The sequence below is a fragment of the Dreissena polymorpha genome, chromosome 4, assembly GCF_020536995.1.
Source record: "Dreissena polymorpha isolate Duluth1 chromosome 4, UMN_Dpol_1.0, whole genome shotgun sequence".
Lineage (NCBI taxonomy): Eukaryota > Metazoa > Mollusca > Bivalvia > Myida > Dreissenidae > Dreissena > Dreissena polymorpha.
The window spans coordinates 8,003,488-8,021,718 of record NC_068358.1 but is presented as its reverse complement, the minus strand read 5'-3'; the positions used below and the strand labels follow the sequence as shown (position 1 = coordinate 8,021,718).

Genomic DNA, 18,231 nt, shown 5'->3' with positions numbered 1-18,231 from the left:
TGTGAATATACAATTTATAGGTACCATTGAAAATATTATTAAACTCCATGCACCATGCTTCTGTTCTGAAGTATTATGTAATTATATATTTCAAGTGGTAATGTCTCTTTTTGTTTTGTTTGTTAAATATCAAATCTTCTTTTAACTGATTACATCCTTTTGGATTTATACTCCTGACTGAACTGCGTATTTAATTATAAACATACATTTTAAAAGCTATTTAATCGATAAGTGTAAAACGTTAAAACGTATTTTTATATGTAACACTTAACACATATTTTCTTATAATGTATTTCATATTTAGTAAGTAAATTTGTGTTATAGCAGAATGTATTAGCTATGAATGCACATTTGAAAATGATTCATACAAGAAAATGCAAATGTGGAATCGTTTGGCACTGGCAGTCGAATGTATTTACAATGAACATAAATTCGAGGATTTATCAAATAAAATAATAAACTTTGGATTCTTTGTAAAGTGCATGTTCGCTTATTATTGCAAAGCGGGATTAATTTATTGTACTTGAATTCTCTTACTTTGTTTTTGTAGCAAATGTTTAGTTTATTTGCAGGTGTATCTTTGTTCTCGGTAAATAACTTATGTCAATAAAATATTTAACATGTTTCAAGCAATTATCTAACCTTATAAATTTAAGAAACAAGACCTTTCATAAAACACATAACAGAGTCTTTTTTATGTATGTAATTTTGCAAAGCTAAAACGTATTATTTAGCTCAATTTACAACAGTGGCTGTATATGATATTCACAAATTTATAGTTTTCAAACTATTGTGGGTTGAAGGTACGCCATCAACGTCTCAAATCATACTGTGTTGGACCGTTTTCCCTCCGTCATTAGTCCCATAAATAAAAGGAAAGTGGATTTGTAAGACAAGGCGTTCATCAATAAAATGTAAAAAATAAAACAATAACATTATTAAACTAGGATATGTATTTAATTGAATAACTGTTGAGTTATTAAGTGTCATCAGAGCATTTCATTAAACCATCTGAAACACGTTTAAAAGCCTTGTCTAAATTAAATTCCAATTTAGTTCTAAATTTATAGTATATTTTTGTCGTTTTGTTATTCCGGCAGAAAAGTGGCCATTTTTCTCTAAACCTTACATTGGAGTGAAAAGTAAATGCTAAAGTGTTTTTTGTTAGGGGACATTATTATTATGAAGATTCCAAATGTTGCCGACCGGTTTATCTTGTAATACAGATTTTCTATCTATCAGGATTTCCATAGCATGCTTAGACAAATCTGGTCGCTTCCTTCACAACTTCTTTTAAACAAGCTAACATATCGCTAAAAAATCTGATGGAATTGCTTGCGTTAAGCATCTGAAATTAAATCTTCCCTAACCGATACACAAATATCCAGCCACCGTAATGAATCTAAAGGTACCGTTAGCTAGTCGATTGCGATATTGATATTCTTTGGGGCTACCACAGAAATGCCAGTGTGTTCTGCTTCTACATAATCAACCATTTACATTATCATTATCACGTCTTTTTCTTCGATGACTGTTTTTAAATCAGCTCGTTTGATTATGACACCTTAATATATCTCAGTGGACGCATCATGATCTCCTGTAACGACCAACTTGTGTGATTGAGTGCACAAAAGGTGAAATGCTTTATCTGTACATAAAGCTTAACAAATCAGAGAGGTTGGCGGTTGGTTTTCTTCAGTGACACCTAGTATACTATTATTTGGTGATAAAGACATGTCACCTGTTAGTTTGTACACCCTTGAAACATTTGATTGTCTACCTGACTTTGTCACACTCTAAGTGCTGAACTACATGTATCGTCAAACATTAAGTAGACATCAAATTTATTCAGATTGTGTCTTGTATAAGTCTTAAAGTTATCAATATAGTCATGTATCTTTCCGTCTAAGGGTCAGTGAATGGCATACAGGACAGCATATCAATCTATAACGGAACATATGAGCTGGCTGTCAATGTGCACCTCAGACACTTCTACTCTTCATAGATTCTTCGGCGTCTATTTGTGTTTTTGTTCTATTCTGAGTTCCCCTGTTTCAATAAACTTACCAGAAGGTACTGAAGCCAATGCATGGCGCTGTATATGGTAAATGTCTATTTCCCTAGAACAAGGCTGTAGGCCAATTATTCTTGAAAAAATCAGATAGATGTCATACACGTTGGTGTCCACAGCCCTTATATGTTTTCTAGACACAACCTGGGGTTTAACCTTTTTTAGATATTGACCCATAAAAATTGTGCGACCATGAGCTTTCAAATCCGATCGTTTGGATATTACCAATATATTGTGCTTGGTCAACATTAGCAGACGTTTTTGCTATCGTTCCGGTCACAATGTTCACTAGACTGGGTGGATGCTTGCTTGGATGCAACGGATCAATACATTATGTAAACTTTCTCTGAATTCTTGCTTTATCCTGAGCATCTTTATTAATCCTTACCCGCTTTTATTCTTTGTGCTGTTTATCAGTGTCCATTTAATTGACTACTTATTTCTCTCAGATCTTCTATTCTGCTGAAACTATGCAGGCTCAGCTCTAAACCCTGAAAGTTTCAGGTTTAAGTGTTAAATCTATAATGCCCTTGTGTCAAGGCTATAGCTCATAAAAGTTGCTTATATGAGCATGTCACTCCATATGGCATTCCATATCTCCGGAACATGTCTCATGACATGCTCACCCTTTAGGAACTTTTCTTGTGCGCTTCTTCCATTTACCCGAAATAAAAGAGGCCGTATCTCGAGTAGTATGGGTATAAAGCGGCAACAAGTATGGTTAAATGAGCTTACCCGATACCAATCACCTTCTCTTTCTGTTTGAACATACATCATTATAAGCACTGCTTTAGTAAAACCATCAACCCCAATCTAGACGTACGACTCGCAGATGCTATGTTGGCAAGATACATTTCTAGATCATCAAATGGCTGAAAATTATGTTAAGTGAATACCTTGCGCAACATTTCCTCTGTCACTATTTGTAATGCCCGTACATTCTCTGGATATTTCTTCCAATTTAGGAGTTTGGAGATTCCAGCAACTGTTGACTCAAGCAACTCTTCCAACCCACTATTTGCCATTAGTGTTCCCACTGACCCAACAAGTACACTTTTAACACGTTTCACTTATCAAATGGAATTTGCTTGTGAACACTCTTATTTAATGTATTAGAAACATAATTAAGAATTATAATTAATTTATTTGCGTAGTCCATGCTTACCCGATGAAAATCAAACGGGTGTAATTCATGTGTGCGTTATGTATACATAATGTTCGCACCTAGTGTATTATGCAGTACGTGTATGTTAATTATGGTTTCTTAGCTTCCGTGTCTGTTATCACTTCATGTATATGTAAAATAATACAGTTTAGGGTTTTTGTGGAAAATGATGAATGGTCTTTAGAAATGACATTCAGACACTTAATTATTTCAGTTTGTGCAGCATGAAAGCCGATCCGATGTAGTGGAATGGAATTTTAACTTCAATTATTTGCATAAGCGATCATATTGGCAGCCATCTTGCGTATATTCTGGATTTTGATTTCGATGGATTTTCTATCCAATTATGAACCATCATAACATCATTCTATTTTAGCCTGAACAATCCACAATACTGGATAAAGTCATGATTATTTCACAATCTATGTTAAAATGCTGAAAACGGCCGTCATCTACATGCACGTGTTTGCATATTATATGAGTCAACATGTCACACTGATCCAGAAAAAATGTGCAAATTGGTTTATCTAAAAAACACTTCTAAAACTATAAAATGTTAACAAAAAGTAAGGTGTCCTATCAAATGTTTTTTTTTTACTTAAGATATGTAGACACCCGATACGACTCGAGTTAGTCTGTTCAACAGGCCTTAGGTTAACGGAGTTAGCCTGTACGGACAGGCAATGGTATTACCATCATACCATTTGGTATGGGGTTAGCCTGTAGATAACCTGGATAAAAGATCTATAAATAAATAGTTTATTTATAGATAACGAAGGAAAAGGGATTAGGTCACGGTATCTCGATCTCTCGATTATTTATTGAAAATAATGAAGAAAAACGCCCTTTTAGGTCTCGAACTTAATAACTATGTGAAATATGGAATGCAAATATTTATTTTATTCAGGGAATTTAGAACATTTTAAGATTGAATGTAATAAATGCTAAAGTGAATCTATCTTGTTACCGCGTGGTTTATTTGTAATACCTGTGAAATGTACAATAGATTCAATATATTGAAAAACACTATGCATTTGTTGATACATGTAGTTAAATTATATTTAAGTATGCAATAGCAAAAATAATAACAAACAAAAGGTATGAACGTAATTTTATTTAATTATTTTTTATTATTATTTACCCATCTATTTATCTAATTATTAATTCATTCATTCATTTATCCTTCCATCCGTCCGTCAGTTCGTCCATCCGTTTGTTTGTTCGTTTGTGCGTTCGTGCGTTTGTTTATTGTTTGTTGGTTGGTTGGTTCGTTTGTTCTTTGGCTCGTACCTCGGATCGTTCGTTTGTTTGTTCGTTTGTTTGTTCTTTTGTTATTTCGTTCTTTTTTGATTTTGGCCTTTGTTTAATTTTTTTTTCGTTTGTTCGTTCTTTCGTTCGTTCGTTCGATCATTCATTCGTTCGTTCGTTTATGCATTTATTCATTCATATATGTATTTATGTTTTAAACATTTTTGTTTTGTTTTTTTGTTCTTATTTAATTATTTATTCGTTCATTCATTCATTAATCTTTCCATCCCTTCGTTCGTCCGATTTTTTCCCCGTTACTTTGTGCGTTCGTGCGTTTGTTCATTGGTTCGTTCGTTTGTTAATGAGTTCGTTCGTTTGTTCTTCCATCCATCCATCCATCCATCCATCCATCCATCCATCCATCCATCCATCCATCCATCCATCCATCCATCCATCCATCCATCCATCCATCGATCCTTCCTTCCTTCCTTTCTATCCTTCCTTCCTTCCTTCCTTCCTTCCTTCCTTCCTTCCTTCCTTCCTTCCTTCCTTCCTTCCTTCCTTCCTTCCTTCCTTCCTTCCTTCCTTCCTTCCTTCCTTCCTTCCTTCCTTCCTTCCTTCCTTCCTTCCTTCCTTCCTTCCTTCCTTCCTTCCTTCCCTCCCTCCCTCCCTCCCTCCCTCCCGTCCCTCCGTCCCTCCGTCCCTCCGTCCCTCCTTCCCTCCTCCCTCCCTCCCTCCCTCCCTCCCTACCTCCCTCCCTCCCTCCCTCCCTCCGTCCCTCCCTCCGTCCCTCCCTCCGTCCCTCCCTCCGCCCCTCACTCCGTCCCTCCCTCCGTCCCTCTCTCCGTCTCTCCCTCCGTCCCTGTCTCCGTTCCTCTCTCGGTTCCTCTCTCGGTTCCTCCCTCCGTTCCTTCCTCCGTTCCTTCCTCTGTTCCTCCCTCCGTTCCTCCCTCCGTCCCTCCCTCCGTCCCTCCCTCCCACTCACACCCTCCCTCCCTCCATTCCTCCCTCCCTCCCTCCCTCCCTCCCTCCCTCCCTCCCTCCCTCCCTCCCTCCCTCCCTCCCTCCCTCCCTCCCTCCCTCCCTCCCTCCCTCCCTCCCTTTCTCCCTCCCTCCCTCCCTCCCAGCCAGCCAGCCAGCCAGCCAGCCATGCCAGCCATTTATTCATTCATTCATTTTTTGATGTATTTAATAATTTATTTACTTATTTTGTGTTCAACCTTTAAAGCTTTTTTTAGTTAATTAAATGTATTAATTTTCGTTTTAAATATATTGTTGTAACAAACATACAAAATAAAATAAAATTATAAAAAAACGTTCTAAATTGAAATAGTGTAAATTACTAAAATTAAAAAGAAATAACATCGGTGAAGTACCATGGGGGCTTTTCACAGTATAATACAAGTTTAAACTCTCACAGACGAGAAAACGTTCAAGGCACGTTATTCAATAACTTAATAATTTATGCGCAAAGTTGGTTTCTATCACAGCACATACTACATTTGAAATAAACAATCGCTTGCAAGACATCTAATTAGGACAGAGATGCAAGTATATTCCTTTATAAAATACGATTTTTAGCCTCAACTTATCTGTTGACTTTTAAGTAAGATATCATCTGCCTCCATAGGATGCTTATTAGTTGTTTTATTATTTACTTAATTGTATGTGTCGTCCTCAGTTGTCTCCAGGTGTCTAGAAAATCACTTCTTTGATGTCATCTATACTCTTCAATTAACAAGTCAACGGCGCTATTTTCAGACGATTTTTTATTTCAAAATTGGATTCCATATTATTTTGGCCATGCTTTCTAAACAAACATGTTTCAACAATAAAACAGCGGAAGTCTACACTGTGTATTAGCAACCTGTTGTGGTGATCCCTTTCTTATCTATTTGAGCGTAAAGTTATCTGATATAGATCAGACATCGGCCGGCTATTAGTCTGACTTAAATTGGTTGTGATCCCTAAATCTTATCCAGTTGAGCGTCAAGTTCATTCATATAGATCAGACATCGACCGGCTCCGTTATATATTAGTCTGACTTAAATTTTCTGTCGTAAAGTACAGGTTAGATTGTCCAATTAAGAAACGCAAGTAGTCAAACATGTGTGATTAGAATGTGTGGAAAGACAACTGCCTATAAATGAAATACTTAAATACCATATAGTTCAATTTTTGAGAACAGACGTATGCTACATACATAATATGCCATATGACTGATATTAGGATGCATATAACAGTGCTTAATGTAGTTCAAGTTATATGTACGGACACAAGTGTTTAGTTTGATTACACTTTTGCATTCATTTACATGATACTTCCAATATGGTTTTCTTTCCCGGCAAATACTATAATTAAGTGTATAAAAGTGTAGGGAAATATGATATGCACTTTTTAATGATTTATAAATTATATCAGCAGGACTTCAAACTGTCATACGTAAATATACAATACACTACATAAAACATTTGATGTGTTTGATATGCGACTTAAAACTTAATAAATCAGTAATTTAAATATAATTTTTTATTTCAACCTTAATTTTTACGATCGGGATATGTACCGAGCATCGTTAAAAAAGGATACTTCTTGCTACCATTATCGTAGTTTCATAAAAAAAAACATATTAAAGAGTCAATTGCTTTAGTAAATTAACAACTATAGTTTTTATGTAATTTCGTATTAAATCTTCAAACTAAAGACAGTCACATTTCAGATAATCAATATACTTTTAATATAAATTGAAACAAAGAAAGAGTCAAATAAATAACCTGCGGCATTTGTTTTCGCAGTCTCGTATTGTTAAGCAATAGAAATTACAGTTATCACCATTATTAAAAGTGGCTTTATCGCATTAAGGGTCCAATAAACAGGACAATGTAGTATGACACACCGACACCAATCACCCTGTCGGCATGATATGTCATAAGGTACCCAAGGCATTCTTCCTCCTGCTATGTGACGATATCACCAATCGATTTTTGTAACTTCATTCAACATGCATTTTGTTTTAACGTGGCAGCATTAACATAATATGCATTTAATATAATACAATACAAATAATACAAAATATATAAAGAAATGAAAAAAAAAAAAAAATTATGATAATGATGACGATGATAATGATGATGATGTTGATGATGATGATGATGATGATGATGATGATGATGATGATGATGATGATGATGATGATGATGATGATGATGATGATGATGATGACGAACGCAGAAAAGCTCGAACGCACAAACGAACGAACGAACAAACAAATTGACGGACTCATGAACGAACGAACAAAATAACAAACGAGCGCACGAACGACCGATCGACAGGCCGGCCCGCTCGCTCGCTCGCTCGCTGACTGACTGAGTGACTGAGTGACTGAGTGACTGACCGATCGACTGAGTGACCGACCGACCGACCGACCGACCGACCGACCGACCGACCGACCGACCGACCGACCGACCGACCGACCGACCGACCGACCGACCGACCGACCGACCGACCGACCGACCGACCGACCGACCGACCGACCGACCGACCGACCGACCGACCGACCGACCGACCGACCGACCGACCGACCGACCGACCGACCGACCGACCGACCGACCGACTGACTGACTGACTGACTGACTGACTGACTGACTGACTGACTGACTGACTGACTGACTGACTGACTGACTGACTGACTGACTGACTGACTGAAAGAAATAACGAACGAACGAACCAATAAACCAATGAACAAGCCCACGTACGCACACACGGAATGAATAGATTAATAGATAGATAAATAAATAAATAGATGAATGAATAAAGAAAGAAAGAAAGAAAGAAAGAAAGAAAGAAAGAAAGAAAGAAAGAAATACATGAACGAATGAATAAACGCATGAATGAACGCGTGAATGAATGAATAAATAAATAAATACATAAATACATAAAAAAATACATTAATACATAAATATATACATTAATACATAAATAAATGATTGAATGAAACCCTGTTCTGCTTACAATAATGTGATTATTATTTTTGGTATTTCATACTTTAATATAAATAAACTATAAACAAATCCCTAGTGTTTTCAAAAATTATTAATCTATTCACTGTCAGTGTGCAATATATTTAATCTTAAAATGTTCTAAATTCATTGATTAAAATATAAATTTATAACCAATATTTCCATTCTTTATTGGTTTAAGACCTAAAAGGGCGTTTTTCTTCATTATTTTCAATAAATAATCGAGAGATCGAGATACCGTGACCTAATACCTTTTCCTTCGTAATCTATAAATAAACTATTTATTTATAGATCTTTTATCCAGGTTATCTACAGGCCAACCCCATACCAAATGGTATGATGGTAATACCATTGCCTGTCCGTACAGGCTAACTCCGTTAACCTAAGGCCTGTTGAACAGACTAACTCGAGTCGTATCGGGTGATGTAGATGTAAGGTGAAAACTCATGTTTTATATAAGGACATGCAATACTTTAAAATGCAATTGCCTTATAGGAAAATGTAAAAAAAGTATGCTACTTGTGAATGTTTGTGAATAGAAACAATTCATATAATGCACTCAATTGCCTAGATATTTTAATTATGTAAATAACAAAGATCCAGAGTTTTATAAAAGGGATGATGAAATTATGTATATTAATAACAAATATTTGAAAGTTGGAAAATGTCTATAATCATTTAAAAATGGAATGGAATCAGAATATGATTCATAATAAAGTTTATTTATCTTCATACGGTGCTCATTGCAATTAGCATTTAATTGTTGCATTTTCGTGATTCTTTAAAATAACCAAAAGTGACAATATGCTCGGGCGTGCTCAGAAGATTGGATTATTCCATTAAATAAAGTTAGGGAAAAGATAATGCCAATAATTCTTATGGTATTACTATATCTAGTACACTGATAAATTAATAAAAAATAACATATTAAGTATTGGGCCTAAACAATAGAATGCGCCCAATCAGTTTGCATACAATATGACCTTTGATCATAGTTTAAATAATGAATGACTTGAATAATCATTTTGTTTTTAAACAATATGAAGTTATATGCAGCAGAGATATTAAAACTTTCACACCACACTGCAATCTCTACTTGAGTGGAAAAGACACTGCAATAAGGTTTAAACGCAACGCATAAGCACAACCCTTAAAATTGAAGCCAAAGGTGGACATGCCAACACGTAGACATTAAAAGGTAACCGATGACAGCATTAATGTCGCCTCAATAAATCTGGGGCGACCAACCAAAAGGTCGCTTGAGATGCCCCTTTGCTCAAATGCCTTACCGATAAAGTATAATCCATTCTGAAAAAATATAATGCAAAACCAGCAATACAATCAGAGTGTTCAAAATCAAAACATGAAAAAGCCAAATAATTAGAAAAAGCTAAGTTAATCAAGTGATTAAAGTAAAATAAGTAAATCGTTAATTAAAACATATTTACCATAAAAGCAGACAATCAAAACAATATATTAAAAGCAGCTTGTATTGCAAGTAAAGGAAACACATAGGAATGCGCCGATACCAAAACTCGAATTATATTGAACACTATTCCTGTAAAACAATGAAGAGGTAATATATATTCAAGAAGAACATCACATCAAATATTATATTTGTTGATCTTCAAATGTCAAAACATTCACTGTCGATAACAGCATTTGCAGAAAATATATGCATGGGTATAATAATTAAAAGTGTATCAACGAAGAATATTCCATTGAAACAGCGAATATAAATAGCAAGGACTGTGAATGTTTTGACATTTGAAGATCAACAAATATAATATTTGATGTGATGTTCTTCATATTTTTGATAAGTGACCATGTTCAACCAATATTATAAGGCAGGATTCATATCAGCACTTTATGTATATTAACTTGGCTGATTCCCATCTTCAAGACCCTGGTGATGACAGACCATTTAAGTTAATGGTGTTAACATGATAAATTGACACATAACTAAATCACTTTCTTTGATACAATGGCATCACACAAACATGATCTTGCTTAATGTTAATTCGTTGTATTTTTTACTGTTCTCTCCAAATTTTTAGTAATAAACACTTGGTAAAACACATTGACACGGAAGTACACTCTTTGTTATTTATTGTTCAAAACTATTTCTTGCAAGTGAGTTCGTGCATTTATCTATCCCCATTGAGTTTTAGCAAGCAGTAATAGTTTCATAACAAATAACGGCATACTGGATGGCATACTAAATCAGTCTTACAAGATGAAGAATAGAACTACATATAGTTAGACAGAGAGAACAGAGAGACATTCTTACAATCAGACTGGCGTACCAAAAGACAGACACTCAGACGAAAACATAAAACATAAACAGGTTTGCGATAAAGAAGGTTGGCTGGATGTTTGCAGGTATCCTGGGTAGAAGACAGTTACGACCATCACATACGATGGTATAAAAAAAGAAAAAGAAACGAATAGACAGATTGACAGCAATGTCAGTCTTAGAAAAGTATCGAAACAGTTAAAACATATATATTAGCTGCGCTCTGAAAAAGAACGGACTTAATGTATGTGCGTTGAGTTTCGTTCAAGAAGACCTATAATTGACTTTGAATGGTAACCGATGTATGTAAAAGGTAAACTCGATCCTTTGCCTACTCAAAATGTGCTTAAGCTAGGTTGTGTAAACTCGGTATGTGATGTAAAGGGCCAAATTGATTATATGCACGTTAATGCAGGTTAAATTGTGGTCGAATTAATTTGCGGCCGCTTGACCCCAAAAGTAAAAAAATAATCTCTGATTCCTGACATAACTTGCACAAGTTTAAGGTGGGTAAATTAAATTTATGGATATAGGTTTCTTACTCCGACAACATAAACCCAGTTTGGGACTGCTGTTTTGACTGAAACCATGGAAGCTCTTGCTCAGTTTAAGATGTCATGATAATGACATCACTTCACTGAATGTTATAAAAATATATATAATAATAATACATATATGCATACCATATGGTGTAATAAAAAAATATGTCCCTCACTCAAGATACACATATAAAACAAACGTACTATAATATAAAGATACACATGTACAAAATTCAACAATAACAATGTATGTAAATACAATTTAAGCAAGTGGACAAACGTAGGAACAAACATGCAAGCAAGCACATTCGCAAACACACTGACACTCATATCAATATCGATTCATATCAACTCAATTTATGCATACGTATGCATTTTTGTATATAAATTGTGTATATTTGTCTACGGAAATAACTGTGTTTGTTTATTGTGTGACATGGAATGTTTATAAACATGTCTAGAAATATGCTGCATCGTGCTCTTTTTGTTTCACTGATAATGCATTACATTTACAAAATTATATCATGGTTCGTTTGTATTTTAAACGCACGTTTGTCAATTTTTCTCTTTTTTATGTTTCACCCTGAAGCCTTTCGTCCTTTCTTTTTTAAGAAAAGCATTTTATCAAATTTCATCCGATTTCTAATTTGCTTAATCATAAGATATTTTTCCATTTGTTTGCTTACCTACGTTTTTACCTACTTTACCGTTAACACAGTACAATCGAAATAAAGCATACACATGAACAAATTGAATTAAAGAAACTAGGCTATAAACAAATTACACAAACATCCTTCCATATAAGTTATGATGGGGCGAGTCTTTATATATGTGAGGCGAGTCCTTAGATATGTGGGACGCATTCTTATTAAACAAGGGCCGAATCGTTCCCAATCCTGCTACAGTACTAGTTCTTTTTGAATGCTCTGAGCTTTTATGGGTACATACGGAGGGTCAATAGCTGTCAGTAACTATTACACAACTGTGTTTATATTGTTTCTAAAGTTTCACATTTTTGATAAAAATGATAAAAAGTAGGTATTTGGAATAAATTTAATGAAAACATCTAGGGGAGAAATCCGTATAAGGAAACTTGTATTTTGCTCAGGGGCAACAGCCTGTATTCGGCTCTAAAAATTGGTAAAATCACTGATATAAAATTAAGAAACTCCCAATACATTATTAGGAGAGAACGCCTTATTATTGTAACGTAACAGCCCCGTAGAGATAAATTCATTAATTAGTTATGTATCCATATATAACATAAATATTATGTTATATAATATAACAATATGATATAAATTAAGTACAGATACTATTAATAATGTGATAGGAATTTATAAGTCAATTTAATTTTCCTAATTGTATTTCAGAAATTATCAAGAGATGTTTTATTAATGTAACAAAATCATATGTGCATTTTCAGAAATTAAATAGATGTTTTAGTAAAGTAAGAAGATGTTAAAAGTTCAGCAAGTAAAAACCAGACAGACATTTACATTAATTGTTAAAGTAGGCTAAATCAACAATTTGAAAGAGCAAAGATAAGATATTATAGACGAATGAATCTGCTACGTACCGACATGACCACGGGAATTCTAATCCGATTAAATTATTTGTTACATCCATTGAACTATGTGAATTATTATCACTAGACACCCGAAGTAATGCAGCGAAATCTTAATCTTAGTAAATTATATATAACATCCATTAGTAAGACGATTACAATGATAAATTACTATCACCAGAACCGATAAGTGGGCACCATTTCCGGGGCGTGTCATTTTGGAACAGTAATTTAGCAATTCAACCAATCAACAATAAGCACGTGCAGAAACGGACACTAATTACCAATCAAAGTTATAAATGAGTTTTATGCAAATTAACCTGTAAACAAAATGTAGATGTTTGGTCAGGAAATGGGGGCTCTGCGGTTAGATTTGATAGAAGGGCATTGTTGTTTGCTTTCGCGGGCTGGGCCCGTTGCGGGCTTTGCGTGTTATCTTGTATTTGACAAACATCATGAAAACGTTGTGTTGTGTTAAAAAGCAGAAATAAAACGTGAAGAAATCAGAATTGGACTCTGTTCACGTTTATTGTGTCATAACGAACGATGCGACATTATCAACAAAAAATCCCTTATTTAAGGCAAATGACCTAACAGAAAAATAAAATAAAAAACATGAACATAAAACACAAAATGTGATTAAAACTGGGATCACTGCCTCACCTTGGAAAGGTCAATGCAAAGCATTGGGAGGTTAAACCGATTTGAAAGATCCCGATCTTGGTCCAGCAATATACTAATTCGATTTAAGAAAAGACACAAAACAAGACAACATTGAAAACAAAATGTTTTGAGAAGCTTGGGTCACCGCCTTTGAACTGTTAAACCGTCATGAACACACTGCAGGTTTAAAACGGTCTTCAGGGATACCTAACCTCAGACTTGGTCCACAATTGACCACTGTACAAACATGTGTAATTATACCCCCACAAACGAAGTTTAGGGGGATATATACAACTGTAGGAGTGAGCTTGTCTGTCTGTCGGTCTGTCTGTCGGTTGGTCGGTCGGTCTGGCCGTTTAAGTGTCCGCTCTCTAATTTTTCAAGTTGTTTTCACCCGATCTTCACCAAACTTGGTCAGATGTTGTATCTAGATGATGTCTAGGACAAGTTCGAATATGGGTCATGCCCGGTCATAAACTAGGTCACAGGGTCACTTAGTGCGTTTTAAACATTGAGCATGGTGTCCGCTTTCTAATTCAAGTAGTTTTCATCCCATCTTCACCAAACTTGGTCAGAAATTGTTAATAGATGATGTCTAGGTCAAGTTCGAATATGGGTCATGCCGGGTCATAAACTAGGTCACGGGGTCACTTAGTGCGTTTTAAACATTGAGCTCTCTAATCCAATTAGTCTTCATCCCATCTTCATCAAACCTGGTCAGAAGTTGTATCTAGATGATGTCTAGATCAAGTTCAAAAATGGGTCATGCCGGGTCATAAACTAGGTCATGGGGTCAATTAGTGCATTTTAAACATTGAGCATGGTGTCAAGTCTCTAATTCAAGTAGTTGTCATCAGAGCTTCGCCAAACTTGGTCAGAAGTTGTATCTAGATGATGTCTAGGCCAAGTTCGAAAATGGGTCATGGCAGATCATAATCTAGGTCGCGGAATCTTTAAGTGCGTCTTAAACATAAGAGTCCCCGTTCGCGGAATAGAGGGTTGTTTTGCATATAAATTGTATAGCGAGAAATAAACTTTACATACATTCATTGAAATTAATTTTGTATCTAGGTTGACTTCGAAAACCTGGTCAAAATCGGTTTTGAATCGATAAAATAATATATAAATGATCATTTATACATGCAGTGAAAATAATTGCAGCGTCGCGAATTATGCAAATTATTTCGCTTAACATTATTAGCATATGGAAGATAAATACATAAGTTTAGCAAAAACGTAGCGTTGCAACTCAGTTTCCGTCTGTAACAGAGGTATTTGCAATTGTTCTTATCTTCTCTCCGCTTAATTCCCCCGTATACGCAATTTTGTTTGTTTAGGTTTGAATTAACGTGTCGAATCATGAAAATTAATTAGGTCGTTTTCGTACTTAACCGTACTCGACCCCAAAATAAAAATCGCTATATTGTTTGTTTTCAACCGATTTCAACCGGATATTCAGTGACATCCTCAATAAAAACACGTTTTCTTACGATTCTGTCCATAAATATCTCCGCGAACGGGATCTTGAAGCATGGTGTCCGCTCTCTAATTCAAGTAGTTTTCATCCGATCTTCACCAAACTCGGTCAGAAGTTGTATCTAGATGATATCTAGGTCAAGTTTGAATATGAGTCATGCCGGGTCAAAAACTAGGTCATGGGGTCACTTAGTGTGGTTTAAACATTGAGCATGGTGTCCGCTTTTTTTGTGAGGACAACATGCAAAATATTCTGTGACAATGCGTGTGTGGAGTATTCGTCACATCGTGACAAAGCTCAAGTAAAACGATATCTTCATAGCATTTCTGTTCAAATTAAACAGAAATACAAGAGAATAACAATTTTATTGATTTAATCATGCAATGGTTTCATGTTAAGCACCAGAACTACAACTATTTGAGGAATGATGATTTGAAGAAAATATGAGTATGTACATAATTTAAGGCCAAGCCCAAGGCAGTATAGGCATCCAATTGTAAGGTTGTCAAACTAGAGATGTGGTTGGTTCACTCACCTCTCAGTTATTGACACTGTTCGAGCACAGCCGGCCACAGGTGGTTAGGGTGTAGGTCATAATTCAGCATTTCTAGCTAATCTATTTTTTTTTGAAGAAACAAAAAAGAGCTATTGTCATCACCTGAGCGTCGGCGTCTGCGTCGGCATCTGCGTCGGCGTCTGCGTCGGCGTCCGGTTAAGTTTTTTGTTTAGGTCCACTTTTCTCATAAAGTTTCAAAGCTATTTCATTCAAACTTGGAACAAATACTGACTATCATGAGGGGACTAGGCAGACAAAGTTAGATAACTCTGGCTGGCATTTTGACAGAATGATGTGCCCTTTTTTATACTCAGAAAATTGAAAATTTGGTTAAGTTTTGTGTTTTGGTCCACTTTACTCCAAAAGTATCAGACCTATTGCTTTCAGACTTGGAACACTCGCTAACTATAATAAGGGGATTGTACAGGACAAGTTGCATAACTCTGGTTGGCACTTTGACGGAATTATGGCCCTTTTTTTACTTAGTAACTATAATATTTGGTTAAATTTTGTGTTTAGATCCTATGTACTTCTTATGTATCAAGGATATAGCTTTCAAACTTCAAATACTTTCATTCTATCATGAGGGTACTGTACCTGGCAAAATGAATTTGACCTTGACCTTTGAATGACCTTGACTCGAGGTTAAATTATTAAATTTGGCTAAGATTGCCATAACTTTTTTATTTATGATAAGATTTGATTCTTACTTTGACAAAACAACACTTACCTGACATACGACTCCACCAAACCCATCTCACCCCCGACCCCTAAATTTTTATTTTTTAAACATGGTTAAAAAACCACAAAAAGTTATTTTTGTTATTTTAATTTTTGAAAGACCGTCTGACAATCCCACCCAAGAACCCCCCCCCCCAGTTTTGGAAGATAATGTAATAAATGACCACACTATACACCCCTCTCCTCCCACCCTCCCTCCTTTTATATTGAAGTATTGAGATACATGTAGGTCTATTTACCTTTAAAAAGAAAAAAAGATGAGTGGTCTGCACCCGCTTGACGGTGCTCTTGTTTAAAACATTTCATGTTCTGTGCATTTCCAAAAAGGAAACCATTTTGTCATTTAATAAGACCCAGTGCATTCACTGCACAATTTATAAAGTTATGTCTGCTTAAAGGGGGCAACATAAAAACGGCTTCTTCTTATTTTGCTCTGGATCTTTCTTTACTTTAGATGCGGAATGATCTCATAAACTTAATTTAAAAGTGTGCGTTTTCCTTTAACGTTAATGTATTTTTCACCATTTGAAAATTCAAGAATTTGAAGAAAACATAATAAACTTAAAACAATGTTTGCCTCCTTTTAATAACACTGGTCTTACTATAGCTCTGACCCCACATGTTGGTCTGGCCCTGCAACAGTCCATATTCTCTCTCTCATACTGCTACTAATGATCTGCCAAGAGTGCAACTTATGGATAATTATTTGATAGTTAACTATCTTAACATAAAATTTAAAACTCGTAATTATCTTTATGCAGGTAGGACTGCCTTAAGATGGATCGAACAATAGTGGAGGTGCAGTTTGCGGCATACCGAGGGACTCACAATTACTCACATGGCAGGGCATGACCCCTTCCCAGTGAATGTCGACTTGTTCTTTTCTGCAATTTTGACTTGTAAGTATACCACATTCTGACAACATGTTAATGGGTATGTTTCTGGAGTTATAATTATTGTTTGTGAGCGGTCTTAGAGAGTTGCTTTTGGAGGCCGGTAATTTCCAGCCTTCAACATATATTGGAATATTTATAATTTTAAACCAGCTAACTATAAACATTATATTGAAATGATTAATAAGAAGTAATCTTACATAATTTTACAAAATCCAACAACAGACAGATTTCTTTCAGTGGAATGGACATTTTCCCTATAAATGCCCCATTCCCTTTCTCTAATCAATAGCATTCTGGCTGAATCTAAAGGCTACATGGATCGGCAGTCGAATCGTGGTATCTTCAGCAACAAGAAGCTCTTCCTAGTATGGATGAACGAGAATAACAACCTGTACATGCAGCCTGGTGGCAACCTTGCCACAGTCTGAAAGAGGTAACTTACTGAGGGCGCGATGTCAAGTATAAATTCATAACAGCAAAGACACGATAAATACATTTGTATAGATAATAATATCACCTAAAAATGCTTTTAAGAAATATCACATCCATATATAAAATTATCACCTCCAGATTAATATAAAGAAGTGAAACTCCAGCTGCTGGAGCAGTATTGAATTCTAATTAAAACAATTAGTTGGTCCTTTATTTAAGGCAAGTGACCGATTGCCCAAACAGTACAAAACAGCACAATGCAGCACAATACAAACCAACATAAACACAAAATATGAAAAAAGCTGGGGTCACCGCCTTGGAACGGTCAATGCAAAGCATTGGGGGTTTAAACCGGTTATAGAGCGCTCAACCTCACACTTGGCCCAGCAATATTGATAATACATTTAAGTGTAAATAAAATTTAATGTCATAGCATTGTAACTCAAATCAAACAATAATAAAAGGGAATTAAAACGCATTCAATTTAATTACAATTTAATTACTCAATGGTATTGAAGATACCAGAGCAACAGAGTTACAACTTTTTGACGAACGATAAAA

At 35.4% G+C, this 18,231-nt stretch overlaps 1 protein-coding gene across 1 annotated transcript in view; it reads left to right on the top strand.

The window, feature by feature from the left end:
- The window catches only part of LOC127877059 (uncharacterized), a 29,506-nt gene extending 11,840 nt beyond the window's left edge, over positions 1 to 17,666 (top strand). Inside the window, exon 2 of the mRNA XM_052422659.1 lies at positions 17,548 to 17,666. Within this exon, the coding sequence (XP_052278619.1) occupies positions 17,548 to 17,666 (119 nt within the window). The remainder of the gene's footprint in view (positions 1 to 17,547) is intronic.
- Positions 17,667 to 18,231: the final 565 nt, after the last annotated feature.